Genomic DNA, 17,704 nt, shown 5'->3' on the forward strand with positions numbered 1-17,704 from the left:
GATTCCAGTATTAAGGCATGACCCACAATTTCATTTTCATGGCAGTTGTGTTTGCATTTTAGAATTCATTTACAGTCTTTTAAAAATAACACTTACATATTCCTATTACCTATAACAACATTTACCAGAGACCTAAGTGAGAACATTTTAAAATTAAGAAATAGGTCTAGGATGTGGAGCTGGATGTAAATGAGTATCTACTTATACATGCACCTGCAGGGCTACTGTAATGCAGTAGAACTCAGACATATTTCACAGGTGGGAAGGAAGAGACCCGTGGTCTTTTCTGCATGTAACTGGCATGACTCCATGTCACAACACCAGGAGAGCAGAGGAGACCAGGAGTGTGTAGAGATGCACAGGGTTCGTTTCACAGTGGGTTCACTTACTTTTAGAAGCAGCGACCTTCTAAAAGCAACTTCTGACCTTTGGAGAGAACTGTTTTTCTTTATTTTCAAAAAAGCATCACAGCTTTATTCTTATTTACAATGAAAAGTCTAAGTTGAAATCATATTTGATGAAGTTCTCAGATAGAAATTATTGAGAGGAAAAATACCTTCATTTTAAAAATCAATTATGCAACAGCTTCTTTTAGGATCTACACAGATCAAATTAGCTCTTAAATTATGATTTTAATAAATGAACATCACCTTGATTTATCAAATTCTAGCGGTAATTGGGGTGGTGAGTTACAGAGCTCACACATAAAAGCCATGCCAGTGGGTAAACTGCCAATGGCTCATTAAATGAGCCTCTACTTAGTCTACGATAATTTCAGCTGCATCTTTATGGAATGAAGGAAAGCTCAACAAAGAACCCATAAAATGAAATGATGCAGACCAACCTTTTATTGCACCCACAATATTTTGGTCTAGTCCTTTCCGGTTGTCATTCAGTCCTCTTTTCCTCTTCCCATTGGGTAAGGAGTTAGCCAAAGTCTTGTCATCAAAAAATGCACACACCAGTTTTCTAAACAGAAGGCTTCCTGAGCGAGTGTAGTTTGACAATATAGAATCCAGCTGAGATTTAGGCATAAACACATCAAAGCCTTCAGCAAGTTGCACTTCTGGCTACCAAAAGAACATAAATATTTTATTAAAAGCAAGATTTGAAGCATTTGAATTTGGGCATATGTGCAACAAAAAAAGCATTACTAGCTATTGCAATGTCCACAGCCTGCAAACCATACAGTCTCAGTTTTGTGTGTATCTGCAACTTACAAAACCAATTACTAGTTATAATTCACAAAACAAATGCTCCAGTTTCAATGTTAGGTCTTGTCAAAAGCAATGGAAAGGAGTACACTGTAAAAGCATTCCTGTCATTAGAAATAGTCAAGGGAAAGTGGGATAATCACAAAATCATATAATCCTGGAGCTACAGGGGAACTGAGACTTCTGGGTAAAACACCCTAATTTTTTAAATGAAGGAATTTAGGCCCAAATGACTTAAAAATAATTTAAATGTACTCAGTGTGTTACAGTTGACAGATCACTTTCCCCTACATTAAACAATTTAATTTCATTTGCCTAAGGACGCAGATATGGGGCTCTCCCACAGGTCCCATGCACTTTGTACTGGACCACTGGTTTTTAGCTGCAGAACTGTATTATTTTTCTCCAATGAAAACCTATGTAAACTAATGTATGAAACAAATAATATAAATGATGGACAGGTGCCCCAGGCAGTTTAAACCCATGCCAACCCCTACTTTGGGTGGGAATCTGAAGCTACACTCCAGAAAACCAATGCACCAGTCACAGAGCTTCCCCGTCAGGGACTTTGTGGCTGGGACACTGGATCAGAAGACCTATAAGGTGCGTTTCAACTTGGACTCGACCGTATATGCTCAAACACTAATAATGATATTCTCTGTCATCACGCCATGGATGTTTATAACTCGACTCTTAATCTTTCCACCTATCTCACATCATTGCCTTTTCAAAGCCTGTCTTAACTCCTTCCTTTCCACAGAGGCAGTGGTGCGCTCTTTGTCACTGCTAATTATCAGACATGCTTATATGAGTGTATTTATTATATTGTATTAGAATCATTTATTAGATTGAGGCCCTGGAACTCCAACTTGGTATCTCTAGGGCCTGGCACGTAGCAGGCACTCAATAAACTCTTGTCCAATAGGTAAAAATTCATTAGTCATAATCTAAACTATCAAGTCATTCACTGTTGGTCACAACATGACTTAAAACGGTAACTTTAATATGAAGAAATGTCACTGGCAAGCTTTCATTAAACGAAGTTCAGAAGGAAACCTCACTTAAGTGAGATGTATTATAAAAGCTTATTCTCAGTTATCATATTTCTCACTTTGCAAACCTGGCACTACTTTAGATTTTTCTAAATCATATTAGAAATGTGAGGATTCAGGATTAGTTTTTTCTCCTGGAGAAGAAAATAGAAATTATTATTTTTGTCCTATTGCTTTTCAAAATGCCTAGCACTTTATGGTCAGAGTAAAGAGGGCTCAGAGAAGGGCTTAAATTATTCAGACAATGTGGGAAGGAGTTTGGGCCCTGCCCCTCCCAAATGGAATTCCCCCCTGGATTGTCCAGAAAGACATCTCATTTTCTCTGCTTCACTCTGCCATTCCACTTTTGGTCTCTGAATGCTTGGTAAATATCACTATGAAAACAGCGTTGTCAGACTGTTTCCCGACGTTTGCATCTTGCTTCTGGTAAAGGTCAGGAGAGGAGGCTGATGGGAGCTGGGGGCTGGACCCCAACTCCCAGAGCAAAAGCTGGCACCCTCCCCCAGGCACTCAGTGTATATCTGTTGAATGATTCAACATAGAAATATTAGGATTGAGAGAATTTTATCATCATGACGAGAGAATCTCATGACATTTCATTCATAACCAGAATTTTATTTTGCACATTCTATGCCTGAATTTAAATGTTTTATTCTAAATGAACTGATCGCAGATTTTTGCCAAGTGCTTCTAAATCATTTGAAAGTCAGAGAAAAAAGAATCCCTGTCTACTTTGTAGAAACTGCTACTCACAGCTATTTAAGAGCTTCCTTAAACAGAAGCTCTTAAATTTGCAAGAGAGGGAAGGGAAAGATACTGACTCGTCTTTCTCACACACCTCTAGAGTCATCACACAGGCCCTGAACACTCAGCCTCTTGACTCCTGAGAGTCCCAGAACCTCTCTTGGGACTCACCTTGTAGGACTTGGTCCTCTGGCCTGAACTAGCCCCCAGGCAGAACTAGCCACTGCCGTCTTCACGCACTTACAGTATTTTCTATGAGCTGCATTTACAGTCCTTGCCACACTGCATTCATCTGGTTGGGAGTTTGTGTTTCTCATCAGAATGTGCACTCTTCTGTATTCAGACTGCAAACTGCCAGTTAGTGCCCAACAGATATTTGTCAGAATACACAAGACGCTATGCAGCAATTCATTCAACATGACTAGTATTGATTTAGCAATTTTTTATCCCGGTATAAATGAAGCAGTGGGTTTCACAGTCTGAGCGCCGTGGTTCAGCATCCCGGTCATCTCATCACAGCACCTGTGCTGCCTCAGAGAGCAGAGCACCCAGGGAACACGAGCGGCCTGAATCAATGCACATTTACTGAGCACACTCTGTGTGTACGGAGTTCAAAGTCGGGCTCAGTACATGAGACATATATATAAATACCTGACATACAAAACGTAGAAAGTGATCAATGCTACATACAAGAGAGGTACCGGGCACGAAGCACCATTTGGCTGGGGAGGGGTGAAGGGATGCAGAAGGGAACGGGACAGCATTTCATCAGGGCCCTGGAGGGAGGACTTAGGAAGCAGAGACGCAGTTGCTGTTTCTGGCTTCTGCTGTGAGTCCCAAAACTAAACATCTAGAAGTTTCTGTGGAGCCAAGAGACTCCCTAAATGTGGATGACTTAGCACTGATTTCTGGGACACTGTCCCAAAACAGAAGTTGTTAATGCTTCCTGTTCCACTTTCTATTGCCAAAAAAATATGATTTTCAAGCATTCTTTCCAGATCAAGGAACACTAACTCGCCCAGTTATGAGCCCCTTACAAAGGAGTCAGTTTTATTAGTTGAGGCGGCCGCCAGTAGCGGCAAGAGCAGAGGTGACAAATCTTGCTCTTCATGTGCTTCCTTTCATGCAGATTTCTTAGCCTGTGGCGAATAGGTGCTAACACTCTATCTACAAGGTGCCAGAAAGCAAACCAATTTTTTAAAAAAAGGAAAAAAAGGATAGCTTTACTTTCTGAGACTTGAAGATAACAGGTTAATTAATCTCAAATTTTCACTTGGAACCTTCTTATTCCTTCCATTTTATAAACATAACTACCATGTAATGATCCACATCTTTGTACATATATTTAAAAACAGGATAAAACTCTTTAATTGTGTCTTTGAATCTCTTTTTCATTTACTGTCTCTAGTTTAAATGAGATCTCTCTGCTTACTAATCATGGCTATGATAGAAACCACCATTCCAATGGAATATCCTCTTAAAAACCAGATTTCCTTAGACAGAATCACTATTTGATACTCACATGAAGACAGAGAGCTAGCATACTAGTTTACAGATTCTACTGAATAATGAAGTAATAATATATTCAATAAATTCTATCAAATACTTGAGGTTTTTGAATGATGACATTCAAAGTAGGTGCAGAACTTATGACACTTAGAGTGATCATTGTAAGAGCCAAGAGTCTGAATTCCACTATGAATTGGGATTTTCATGTATGTCTTGTCTATTTTAGGGACCTCAGCCACTTAGCACAATGATGTATCAAATACTGACTTTCCTTATCCTGTGGCATTACGTCTTACACCGAGCGAAGTTCTGGAGGCAAAAACTCTTAAGGACTCTTAAAAAGTGTTCCTGGACCCAGGCTTGTGGATACTAATCATCTTGTCTCTCTTTCCATTTCAGTTGTGGTCTCCCACAGCTTTGCTTAGAAGTAAGTTTACCCTTGAATATTCCAAGTTTGAAACTGCATGGGTCAACTTGTGGATTTTTTTTCATAATTACCCCTACTGCTATGGTTGGAGGTCCGGGGATGTGAAGGGCTGAACGTATGTGCTGTTCTGTGCCACTTTACATAGCAGACCTGAGCATCTGTAGGTTTGGGTATCCACAGCGGGTCCTAGAACCAATCCCCATTAGGTACTGAGGGACAACTCTCTGGTTAAGTTCTTGAGGAGTCAAAAGTTTTATGTAGATTTTTGACTGTGTAGGGGTTGGCACTCCTATCTGGCATGTTTTTAAGGGTCAACTGTAGGTGGGGTCAAGACCTAGCTTGGGTAGAAGATCCTCTAACCAAGAAAGTTAAAAAATTTCTCCCCTAAGTCCCTGTGAGAATATCATGTGACTCCCCTGTATAATATAAAGAAAAATATGTAAAACAATTTGAAAGAGACAATACAAATTAATCCCAGAGGGAACAGTTCTGATACAAGCTTTTTATATAAGGTATTATTAATACTAAATTTTAGTAAGATGTAATAAACTCTATGTGGTCATAGATTGAAAGAGTAAAAAGAAGTGCATGAATATTTACACTGGGCACTAGCCCCAGATTTTCAATCGTAAATGAATAAATTAGACACAATACTTCGTATACTTGGCAGGCTAGCTAGTCGTTTCAAACTGGCTCAAGACTGAAACCTAGAAGAAATCTGTGGCTGAAGAGGCAGGATTTTGTTGTTGAATAAAACTAATTGTTTTTGGACTGAAAACATATAACAGAATTTATAAGAATGTTTAAAGGCTGTGAATTTAGTCTTTCTGTTCACAATACTGTCATATATACATTGAATCTTATTCTCATTTAGTATTTATTTAGCATTACATTAGGTATATTTCTAGGTAAATAAACTTTAGCTTATAAAAAAAATTTAAAAAACACAAATCCCCTATAATTGATTTGATTTTGCTTGCAAATGTGATCTGTTTCTGTTTGGGGGGGGAAAAAAAAAAAAGTCTGTTTCCTACAAGCCAGGTCTGCTCCAAGTGGATTTAGCAAGAACTACTATTACCACTTATTAATGCTCTTCCAAGATCATGGCCACAGGCAAGGTTTGCCTGTTCTAGTTGATCCAGCTAGCGCAGCTGTTACCAGCTCAAAATGGGTGTGATACAGGGAGATGGCAGAGAATCAGTGTTGATGGGACAGAGGGTCCACGCTGGATGTGCTACATCAAGACTCATATTGTAAGGTGGTTGCTCTGGGAGTGAGTTAAAAATGCTCAGGTAAAAGTTCTATCAAAAAGTATGTATAACCTATATACTAGCATATATTTAATTTTGAATAGGATAAAAATTACAATGTCATTAAAGAGCCAATTCTTTATAAATTTTTTTATTTGACAAAAATCTTGGTAGAATTAAGAATTTAATGTTAGAAAAGAAAATACAGTTGGGCTCCTTGAGAATTTCTTCATGCATGTGCATAATGAGACACTCCAAAACCTTTTAGAGATGTTTTTAGCTTTTTCCTTTCTCAGGTGGTAAATTAATGACTCTAGGACTACATCTTGATTTATGCTAAAGATATCTGAGCCAAGTGTTTAATACATACAACTTTAACCACTGCAATGTAGCTTCTTCCATCATAACTTCACTGTAACTGCTCCTTCAAGGAGATGTCCACCTTCGAGAGCCTGTCCGTGCCCCTCCAGGCTGAGGAGAGGTCTCTCTTTCCAGGCACCATGCTGCATTGACAGCTTATGCTAGAACTTAGGCCCTCTTATAATCTAATCGTTGTTTATATCTTCCTCATATGCTCCTTAAAGGGCAAGAACTATTTCATTCATTTCAGTATGCACTGGAAAACGGTCCTATAACTGATGGGATTTGCTACTTACTATATTCCACGCCCTAGTAACACACATTACATGGGTTTTCTAATTTAACTCTCAACCTATGAAGTGGCTACTGTTACTATCCCCAATTTTCAGATGTAAAAACTGAAGTTTAGAGATATTAAGTAACTTTTTCAGATTACCCAGGTAATAAGTGATGAGGTAAGGATTTGAACCCAGGCAGTCTAGGCTGGAACCTCCACTAACAAACACATACTGCCTTGATTCAATGTGTTAATGAATAAATTTAAAAATAGCTTGCTTGATTGATTTGCTTTACTAGTTCCCAGTGGATTACTTTATTGGGCTAAGAAGAAGTTAAGAAGACAGATTTTGAATGCAGAAGCTACTTATGTTGAAAGCACCAATGCGTTTTAAATTATTTAAGAATGACATAAAAGAAGCATTAACAAAAGTATCTTAAGTTGATGGATGTCTATAGATTTATCCTGATAACTTTTGTGTAATTTAGGATTACTGGACAATATTCATAGCCATTACAATACATAGAAAAGTGTTTTGTATGTTTTTAAAAACATTTAAAAATATTTTAAAACACTGATCTTAGCATTTCATGAGAGCCAAAAAACAAGCAAAACAAGAAGCAACAATTATGAAACAGGCCTAAGCCACATATAGCTGCTCTGAATAACACAAACCAAAATATCCAACTAAGCAGGAAAAAACAGTAACTGTAAAACATTAACAACTGTCTTGTCTGAGTACTAGTAGCGCATTGGGTTATGCACTCATGAAGAAAGGATTAAATATTTTACTTAAATCTAAAACGGGGTTTTCAGTTTCTGCCTTTGTGTCTATGCAATTTAGGTTTCAATTTTATTTAAGGTGCTAATAACTAAAAACGAGTCCAATAATCCTGCCCCGAAAGAGAAGCATTTCTGGCCGCTCTTATAAAAAACCGTTCCTGGTTCATGTATATTTTTTCATTTACATATACACATAAATTTACTTAACAAATATTTATATTCATCCCTGTAAAGGTACTTAGCTAGGACTGTTAAGGTTTAAAAAGAATCAGTATTTATTGAGTGCTTAAAATTTACTTAGGTACTATTCACAGTAGTTGGCATGGCTTTATTTAACTCTTCCAGCGGCCAACCCTGTAAGATCAGCTTGGTCACTGTCCCCGTTTTATGGAGAGAAAGCGGAGGAAGGCGGGGGCAGGAGCGCTTGCTCTGGGTTGTACACCTGAGCTTCTAGCCCAGGCAGCCTGACCTCAGACCGGTACACTTAACCAGTCCGTTCTGCTCCCCAGAAACTTCAGACAGAATGATCAGCCATAGCCTAACCTTTCAGTTCTCTTTCCTGTAACAAGCATCCCATAGGCAGTTCCTGAGTGTCGGGCGTGTACAAGAACGGTGCTGGCACAGCGCCGGAGCCTTGCAGTGAGAGAGGGCTCTCTGCTGACCTGAGTTTGAGAACCAGCTCCCCCGCTTCTGGCTGTGTGGACTTGTGCGTTAAGCCCTTTATGCCACCGTTTCCTTATTTATAAAATGACAATAATAATCATGCCTCAGAGTAAACATGAAATGTGATCAATTATTTAGCAAAGCATAGTCAACAAATATTACAAACAGTATAGAAAGTTCTAAAAGAACTGTTGAAATTATATGGGTGCTTTGGGGACAGTGGCAACAAGAAAAGAATGAGAAAATGGGAGTTAAGCTGAGGGGAGGGTTCTAAATTAAAGCCAAGTCTTAGACCCAAAGTTTCCTAAGTTTATTTTGTATATTAAACTCAATGCAAATGCACGTGTTTCATTGTTTGTAGACTAAGTTAACCTGTATTGAGTATCTTTTTTGTGCAAGGCGCTGCGATAGGATTTTCCCACATTCTTCATCATCTGGTGTTTACAAGACTCTGAGGCGTCCACGCTGCAGCTGGCCGTGATTAGAGCTCACTGTTGCTCCTCCTTTAAGCGTAGATAATGTTATCAGTGTTCTGCCTGCAACCAGCTCCAGCCCCACAGGGCGCTTATGTTTGTGTTTGTGCATAAATGAACAAATGTGTATTCGGGTGACTCTAAAAGCCACAGCATAAAAAAGATAACTTAAAACATTGTGACTTTTTAAGAATGTGTAGTATTTTTTACATTTAAAAAAGTAATAAAGCATAGGTTTTAAGTGTCATTTTTTTCATTGCTTCTAGTTCGAATCTTTCTCCTGTGCTCCAAATACCTATTCAACATTCTGAGGATACTAGACCCACTTTCACTTCCTCTCCAGAGTTGAAGGCTGCTTCTGCTCTTTTCCTTTCCTATCTCAGTTAAAGAAGTCAGGACCATCTAGCAACCAACCTAGTTTTTCAAGAAAGAAATTTGGGGGTCACTTCCTACTGAGTCACCAAGTCCTCTGCATGGGTACCTCCCAAATGTCTCTCATGTATAGACCCTCCCAACCTCTTGCCTGGCTGACTGTATCTTCCTTTGGTCTCTTTGGCTCTGTTATATTCTTCCACCTATCGTCCATAACATTGTTCCAGTTCCCATTCTAAAACACAGGTGTGATTATTTCTCTACCTGAAACTTGCAATGGTTCCCTAGTGCCCATGAGATAAAGGCCGGGGGCACTCGCAAGACAGTCTGTGTGGCTTTCACCAACTGGCCCCATCCCACTTCTCTATCATCATCTGCGGCCAGTGCTGGCCAGACAGCTGTTCTACCAACATTGGACCACTTGCCCAACCCTGCAACTTTGGACCTAATCACCCCAGTGCTGGGTACTGTTCAGAGTCCATCTTCAATTACATAATTCCCATCCAACCTGTTCTATAGAAAAATTCCTATAATATTATTATATATTATTTTCTTCTCTGGACTTCCACCAAATGTTAAAGGGCTCATGGCTAAGAAACAAGAAGACTAAAAGGCACCTAAGTTTGGATGCCTTAGCATCGATGGTCTGGTCACCTAAGGGAGTCAATGTCTTCCACCAGGGACATCGTAGCCCAGCCTCTGTAAGGCCAGTGAGCACTATCCACAGACAAAACATTTCCCCACTGACGGGATACACTGCACAGTCTCCTAGCTGCAGTGAGTTCCCATTCAATAGATGAACCAAGTAGCTTGTCAGTTGAATAATGTACAGATAATATCCATATATATTTTTTGCTTTTCTCTACAAGTATGTTATTCTTCCATCAAGGTAATAAGCACCAAACTGAGTTTTCATGGGCAATTATGAATGTGCATTATTAAATTTAATAGCACTTGTTAGCAAAAAATAATCATGAATAAAAAGCAAATTATATTTATTTTGTATATAAATAAAATTATAATACTGATATTGGTAAGATAAAAAAATTCTATTTCACTAATGTACATAAGGCCTTTATCAGCTACTCCTTAATTTATCTTTGAAGTACATTTGAAGCTTAAAAATTAAAGGAAGAATAAGTTCAGTTATTAGCATTAGATCAACCCATTTAAGAGATGTTTTATGCAACGCAAATGATCGCTCCTGATACATCAGTGCCTATCAAGAAGAATTATATTGAGAAATATTAAAGTATTAAGAAAATTGTTTCAGATTGAATGTACTTTGTATTATGGAATAATTTACCTATTTTTTCCAAATATGTGATCTACATGGCTTTTGAAACCAGAGCCTTAATATCAACAATATAATCTAATCAAAGGAGCAGACTGGTCCAAGGTAAAACGTTATCATCATTAATGACATTTTTAAAATTAAGCTTTAGTCTAGAAGAACTTCTTAACAATTACAGCATGTGTTCATAAATAAAAACTAAAACAAAAAACCTTTGACACTAGGGATTGAATAAAAGTTCAAATGATTTCCTAGTCTAAAAAAGTCACAAGATGACTACTTTTGTTGCCTCCCTTTATTAAAGACCCCAAGCGGATACATGCTAGCAAACTGTCTTCCTGTGCAATGTGAAAGGGAACGCTTTTTTTTTTTTTTTAAGCAATTTATTTCTTATTTAAAAGGTAGGGCCAAACTCCAATCCCATATAAGCCTATGGGGGTTCTCAGCGGGATTCTCATTCTATGCAATCTGATAATAATAAAGCACTTGTTCTTATTTAAGAACTTTCCCAATAAGTTGGGGTTCACAACATCAGGGTACTAAGATACTGTAAAGAGAGCACACAATTGCACATATAGCACACTATTAACAAAATCAGTGCATGGTCATTGAATATAAAATGGCAAGTCGTATCATCCAACATCTTGGACTTGAAACAACATTCTGGCTATGATATTAAAATAGAAAAATCTTTGCAGAGCGTTAACCTATCATTACACAGAGTAAATGACATGGCACTACAGCCTAATTAGCAGTATAGCTTGCATCTATAAAATAGAATTAGCACTACTGCTCTTTTTTTTATTATTAGTTTGTGCTTCCAGAAAGGTATGACTTTATCTGTAAGGTTCAGTTCATTTATGCTCATTTACAAAGAATTTAATTATGTTCTTTTAGCTCACTACACTGAGGAAATTGAAAATGGCCACTTCAAAATTAAAAATGTTAGAGAAATTAGTAAGTAGATTACTTACTCCATAACCTTTCTTCTTTTGGAGATACAGAATGGAAGCATGTTTAAATAAATAAAGCATAAGATTTTCAGAAGAGAAAATTGTAGGCAGGCAAATTATTCATCTTCCTTTCCTCTTTCCCACATGTATTCTGCAAGTTTTTCCAGTTCCCCTGGGCAGCATGAGTTAAGAGGAGAGTGTAGCAATATGATAAAATTCCTGACAGTTACATCAGTTTAGTGTCAGCAGCCAGAAAACATCAACTTACATCTGAGGAAGGTGATTCCAGAACGATGCCAAACCCCAGGACGCGGTTCTCTGCAGCGGAGGGGCGCTCAGCCGCCGGGAGGGCAGACTGCTCGGAGGCCGCAGCTGTCTTCTTCTCGGTCTCTAACACACTGGGTTTCTGTTTCACAGTAAGAGGTTCAACAGTCTTAGGGGGCACTTTTTTCTTTTTATTTCTCTTGCGCGAGACAGCAGTTCGCTGGGAGCATATAAGGGAAATTGGGGGTTGTTGTCTGTTTTGGGTTCCAACTGTGAACAATAAACAAAAATATGGTACAGGCACTTGTGTCCAACTTAGGAAAAACTTATCACTCGTCTCTCTGCACACTTCACAAGCTGAGACTGCCGTGGGGCTCTCTCAGGGATGAAGCACCCAGAATAAAATAAAGCACGCTCGGCCTGACTTTACCAAATGCAGGCTCTGGAGCATTTTCAAGTTCTATAGGCAGAAAAAACACCCAAGGGAGAGCTCTGCTGCAGATGCTGGTGAATAATCGATTGCACTGCTACTGCCAGGTTCAATGAAAGAAAAGGATGATGAGCTATGAGCATGATTTTACAAATCATGTGACATTTTTATATCAATGACAATGCTGAACTTAAATTGAGGTGCAGATGTCTATGCTTTTGGGTAAGCCGGTCTCAGGAATATTCCAATTGTCATTGGGGGTTCAACGGATTGGTTGCTAGCACTGAAATTGACAAAGACTGGACAAAGATGATCATTTGGGTAAGACTGAGCAAAGCAAATCCGTCTGGAATGACCAGCACGCAGGCACCAGTAAGCACGTGGGCAAGGCCTGCTAGTCACTTGTCCGGTCCAGCAACTCCTTCCTCATAAGCCAATACTGTCCACACATCAGCTGTCTCACAGCACTACACTGCTGGTTCAGACTAAGCCGCTTCTTCACACCTCGGTTTTATGTGGCTGAAAGGTAAAATAATATAGTTCTATACAAGTCGAGCAAGTGAGTAAATTCCAGGAAAGAGAAAAAGCACTGAATAAGAACTAAATACTAATACTGAAAATATACTTAAAGAAACAAGGATGGTAATTAAAATTTTCACAGGTGCACTTTGAAAAGTAATGTTTGTTAACCATTTCAGAATACTCTCATGGGAAGTTTAATAGGAAAATATGGCCTTGTTATTTAAATTTTCATGTGTTGATATGGCTTACTAAATGTGACTGTAGGATATGCTTGTTTTTCTATATTAACAAACATATAAATGTTAAATGAAAACATAACATCTTTAACTGCAAATACATATAGATCGCAAATAAAGAAGAGTCATACTCTCAACCTGATATACTTTCATCTCCAGGCTGGCAAGAAATTTATAACTAAGTGTTAGAGACAAACTATTGTACTTGCACTGCACATAAACTGAAAAGCTTTTAATCACCAGCGCAGGAATGCACCGAGCTCACTGGTTTCTGAGCTCACCTGGCTGTACATGGGAATCACCCTGGAGCTTGGAAAAAAGTGTCCGTGCTTCAGCCTCACCCTGAGCTAATTGAATCGGAATTCCCAGGGTTGGTGCCCAGACACTGAGATTTTTCTAAAGCTCCTCAAGTATTTCCAATATGTAGGCCAGAGTGGAGAACTTTTCTCTGTTCTCTCCAAATTTTCACCCAAGGCTGAGTCTCTGTCCCTAAAGTCAAGCGGATGATTGAAGCAATCGTCAAGTCTAGAACACATGCCTCTCCAAGCCTCACTATTCTAAATGAAAAGCGAAAATGTTTTCGGTTTCAAGAACACAAGGGACTGAGTTTTCTTCTCCTTTTTTGCAAGTCTAGACATAGCCAAAGTTTCTTGCATTCAGATCTTATCACTTGATCCTCCTCTTTTTCTTCTTAAAGATAAAACTTTCTAAATATATATAACTTAAATCTGAGCCTTAAAGGCAATAAACATTTGCCACACAACACAAATTCTTAAGTTTAAGAAAGTTAAAGAAGAGTAATTTATTCAGTTGATCCTTTCTGCCCTCCTACACCTTTGGACTCATGTACTGCCTGATTTGCAAAGGTTCAGAAATAAAACATGGCAACAAAGTGGCATTTATACTTAAAAGTTTCTAAAACGACCTTTTATAGTTGCCATTTCAGTAGTAAGGAGCTTAAGTAACAAAATAAATCATTACAATTTCCTATGCATATTTTCTTAGGTGCTAACAAATTCTTCCTCTGAAAATAGAATCTACACTCAGTGAAGTAACCTTTCTTTCTGAGTCCCTTAATATTTAGGAGATGTTAGCCTTTGCCGGGTTAGTAAGAACACAGGTTACCATGGTGGAACAAGATGAGGTAAATACTTACTGATTTGACCAAGATGCTTTCCCCCCCTTGCAATTAAACCGAATTCAGCACATAAAATTAGATGTTGCTGTTCAGAGAGCCTTTTGTTCACCTTACACTCATGTGATCTTGGTTGACTGAGATGTCTTAAGTGTTTAGCTTTTTAATATCAAAATCACATCATTAATATTAAAATTTTACTAGAAGTCACTAAAAGGCATCATGTACAATTTCCAAACACTGACCTTTGTGAGTATCTTTACAAGGGGAGGATAGGAATGCTAGTCATACAGGGCTGTGCTGCTTTAGGCCAAGGTCGAGGAGCAGTTTTCCCTGACAAGAGGAAAGGCTTAATAAAATGATTGCTTATTTTCTGTACTGGTGACAAAAGAGTTCCTTTCCCCCTCTAATCGTGAGGATTAGAAAACAGAGCTGCCATCAGTGAAGACCTAGACTACCAGACTTCTATGAAATGCTCCGTGGTCTTTATAACAACACTAACAAAATAGCTTACACTTGTGTCATGCTTTACTATCTCATTCTCTTTTGAAAACAACCCTGAGAGTGAGATATTACTACTCCACTAACAGAGGAGAAATCTGAGGCTCGGAGAAGTCATTCAGATAGAAGAGGAAAAACTCAACTCTGACCCCAAACTGCAAATTCACTGCTCTTCTGTTCTTCAACTTGTCTAACAGGAGTGAGGACAAAAAAAGGCATCATGTAAATAAAGACGACAAAACGTGTCTTTGAGCTTCTCTGTCCTGAATGTTAGGGAGAAAGGTCACCAGCAGAGAGTGCGGGCCAGCACCTCTTGTCAGCTTATGCTCTTCACCCCTGCGGCCCATGCTTCCTAAAGGGCTCCTCCACACCCGGTGGCTTCCCCGCTGCCACGCCAGCCCCAACAGGGACCTGAGCAGGAGTGAGGGCGGTCAAGATGCAGGCAGCCCCAAGCTGAGCACCTCAAGGGGCGAGATGAGGCAGCTTCATTTTCTTGCCTGTTTGGAACCTCTTTGTCGATGCACATTTGGACAATGAGCTGAAGAACTTTGCCCACCTTCCTGTGTAACTGTTTCAAAATATAATGAACTGACATCTGTGAGGTGTTAGGAGACCAGAGGGTGAGGTATACAGAGCACATGTACATTAGGTATAGGAATAGTATTATTAACAATAAAAAACCCGATAGATTTGCTAAAGGGAAAACGGGTTGAAGAAAAAGCAGAGAAAACGGATACTTGAAAAATCACAGCAAGACAGCACAGAGGGAAGAACTCAATAATAAAAGCACTATAAACATCCCAACTGAAGATTTCAGATATGTATTAAGAATCAGAGGACTCGATCTGAGGTGTAATCTTTGTACCTGCTTGAATTTGCATTAATTTCCGCATTGTCTTGAGCTCTTGGAGAATGGCCTGCAATGTTGATTGGCAGTTACAAGTACAGCAGTTTGATCCAGCTGACGAATTCCCCACTGGAAGTTCTCCTAAGCATGAAAAAATAGAATGACATACTCCAAACAATGCCAAAATTATGAAGAGGGACAAAAGATATCTTGACAGGACTCAATGCCTGTGCAATTATTATGAGACTGTGCCTAAGGAAAATGTACCCACTAATTTTGACAACTTAAATTTGGGAATCTGACTTTATCTAATTATCTAGGCTTCTGTATTTATTATAAGGTGTGTGCTATTTCACGGGGTGGTGGAGCCTGCAGGAAAGTCTGCACACAATGTACTATCACAGCAGGACTTCCTATTGTCACACCGGTTCATCTCAGATAACAATAGCCTGAAAATTCACTAGACACAAGCTCGCGCTATTTTGCACAAAAAAACCTAGCTCTCAGGACAGCCTTACAAAAAAAAACTGACAACTGCATGTGTTGTAAGAGTTCATATTAAGAATTAAATGTGTCTGTTAAAAAATAGTTTTAGTATTAAGCGTGGTATCTCAAAAATTTAGAACTGTCAACACATTAAAACTTTTAGCGTGCTCTCTGGGTGTGGTCTGGGGGGGTGGGGCGAGTGGGGGAGCAGGGTTTGGGAGGATACATTTGAATTTGATGCGTTAGAGGGTGTTGATGTGCTGGCTTTTCTCCAGTTTAATAAAGGTGGTCCTCCTATATCTTTTTTGCATCCCCAATTCTTACAGTTCCTTCATTTTAGTCTTTTTTTCACTGCTTAAATCCAATATATTTTCCTTAAAATAACTACCCTATTCTGTTTCCCTTATAAGCAAACAAACATCTTCCTACTGTCCTTAGAATAAAAGGGGACATTTGGAAAATCACTTTCAGTGGCGTCCCCTCTGGCATCAGTACCCAACCCCACTACAATAAAGTGGATTCTAGAAGAAAGACGCTGCTAACACTTAGGTTTTTTCATAGGTAGAAGAGGTAAGTTAAGGTTTGGTCCTGTTATGTCTTTCATTTTTACATTATATGTAATTTAAATCCTACCATATTCATTATTTGTGGATACTATAGAAATATTCATCACAGCAAAACCACGAAATACTTAGATAACAATGTTTGGGGTAGCACAATTATTTACACTGAGAGTTGTAGCAAACTGAGATGTTATACCACCTTAAAATTGCAAATAACTTCCATGCAAGACCAGTCACAGTTATATATAATAAATTTCTCTCAGAGAGATAAAACAAACACAAAAAAAGATCTATTTTCAAATGACTAGGAGGGAATTGATGTTTGTATCTTTTAACACAACATTTTCCAAAGTAAATGCACCTTCCTTGCTGTGTACTGGGAAACAGACCTCTGTTCACCCAGAACTCATTGATGCGGGGTTTACTAACTCCATCCATACCAGAGGGCAGCTTATTTCTCTTCACGTTTCTTCCATGGCTAAAGAATCGGAGGGGGAGGACTTACAGGATATTCCTAATCACTATTCTAAGTACTGTCTTTATTCTTTTTAGAGAAAAAAACCAACTCCTTTTAGCTTGTTATAAATCATTTTCTAATTTGAAAGAGAACTGACTTTTTATTTTTATGGAGGAGTCTTTCAAGAGCCATCTCCCTCTAAACTGGAAGGAGGCCAACCTGTGAATCTGATATTAACTTATGTAACAGTGAGAGAACGAGAAGACACCAGTACCTCTCCTGGGGTCCCTCACTGCCTCACCCAGTGTCTCAGCATGGCTTTTCATACGTCTGAACTGGTTACTGCAAACTGTGCTTAAAAAATAATAATCAAAACAATCCTCTTAACCTGGAAGGATAATAAATGGGATAAACCCTTTACTTTTCAAGGAAACTGAATTTTTACTTTTTTCTTGTGTGAACTATAGATCTGCACATCTATACATAACTTACAGAACAAGTAACATCCAATGTCACTGGATGAAAATCAACATGCCTGGGGGAAAAAAATCATCCATTTTTTCATTAAGATTCAAAAAACAAACTCCCATTTGATTTTTTTTTCTAAACAATTAGAAATTTCAATTAAGGAAATTTTACTTTAAAGGAATACATCTCAACCCTAATAAAGCAAGTTACAAAATATGGGTCATTTGGTTCAGTAGCTGGGCTGTGAGGTTAGCAGTTACTAGGATGCTAGGTTATCAGTCTTTCCTTGAACTATGACTCTTCTCATAACGAAGAAAAGCAATGGTGTAAGCAAGAGGATGTATTAATAATATACCACGTGACCAGGAATCTTCTTTTAATGACAGAGGGGAGGGAGCTCTTTCTGCCCTAGTGTTCAGTCTTT

At 38.6% G+C, this 17,704-nt stretch overlaps 1 protein-coding gene across 2 annotated transcripts in view; it reads right to left on the minus strand.

The window, feature by feature from the left end:
- BEND7 (BEN domain containing 7) overlaps window positions 1-17,704 on the minus strand; it is an 87,753-nt gene that overhangs the window by 40,340 nt on the left and 29,709 nt on the right. For both annotated transcript variants that reach the window (XM_054593695.1, XM_054593689.1), the window contains exons 4-6: window positions 15,325-15,447; window positions 11,640-11,905; window positions 845-1,070 (exon numbers count right to left, since the gene is read on the minus strand). In XM_054593695.1, the coding sequence (XP_054449670.1) occupies window positions 845-1,070; window positions 11,640-11,905; window positions 15,325-15,447 (615 nt within the window). The remainder of the gene's footprint in view (window positions 1-844; window positions 1,071-11,639; window positions 11,906-15,324; window positions 15,448-17,704) is intronic.

Source organism: Pteronotus mesoamericanus, unplaced genomic scaffold, assembly GCF_021234165.1.
Source record: "Pteronotus mesoamericanus isolate MK-2021 breed Mesoamerican mustached bat unplaced genomic scaffold, CSHL_Meso_final contig_130, whole genome shotgun sequence".
Lineage (NCBI taxonomy): Eukaryota > Metazoa > Chordata > Mammalia > Chiroptera > Mormoopidae > Pteronotus > Pteronotus mesoamericanus.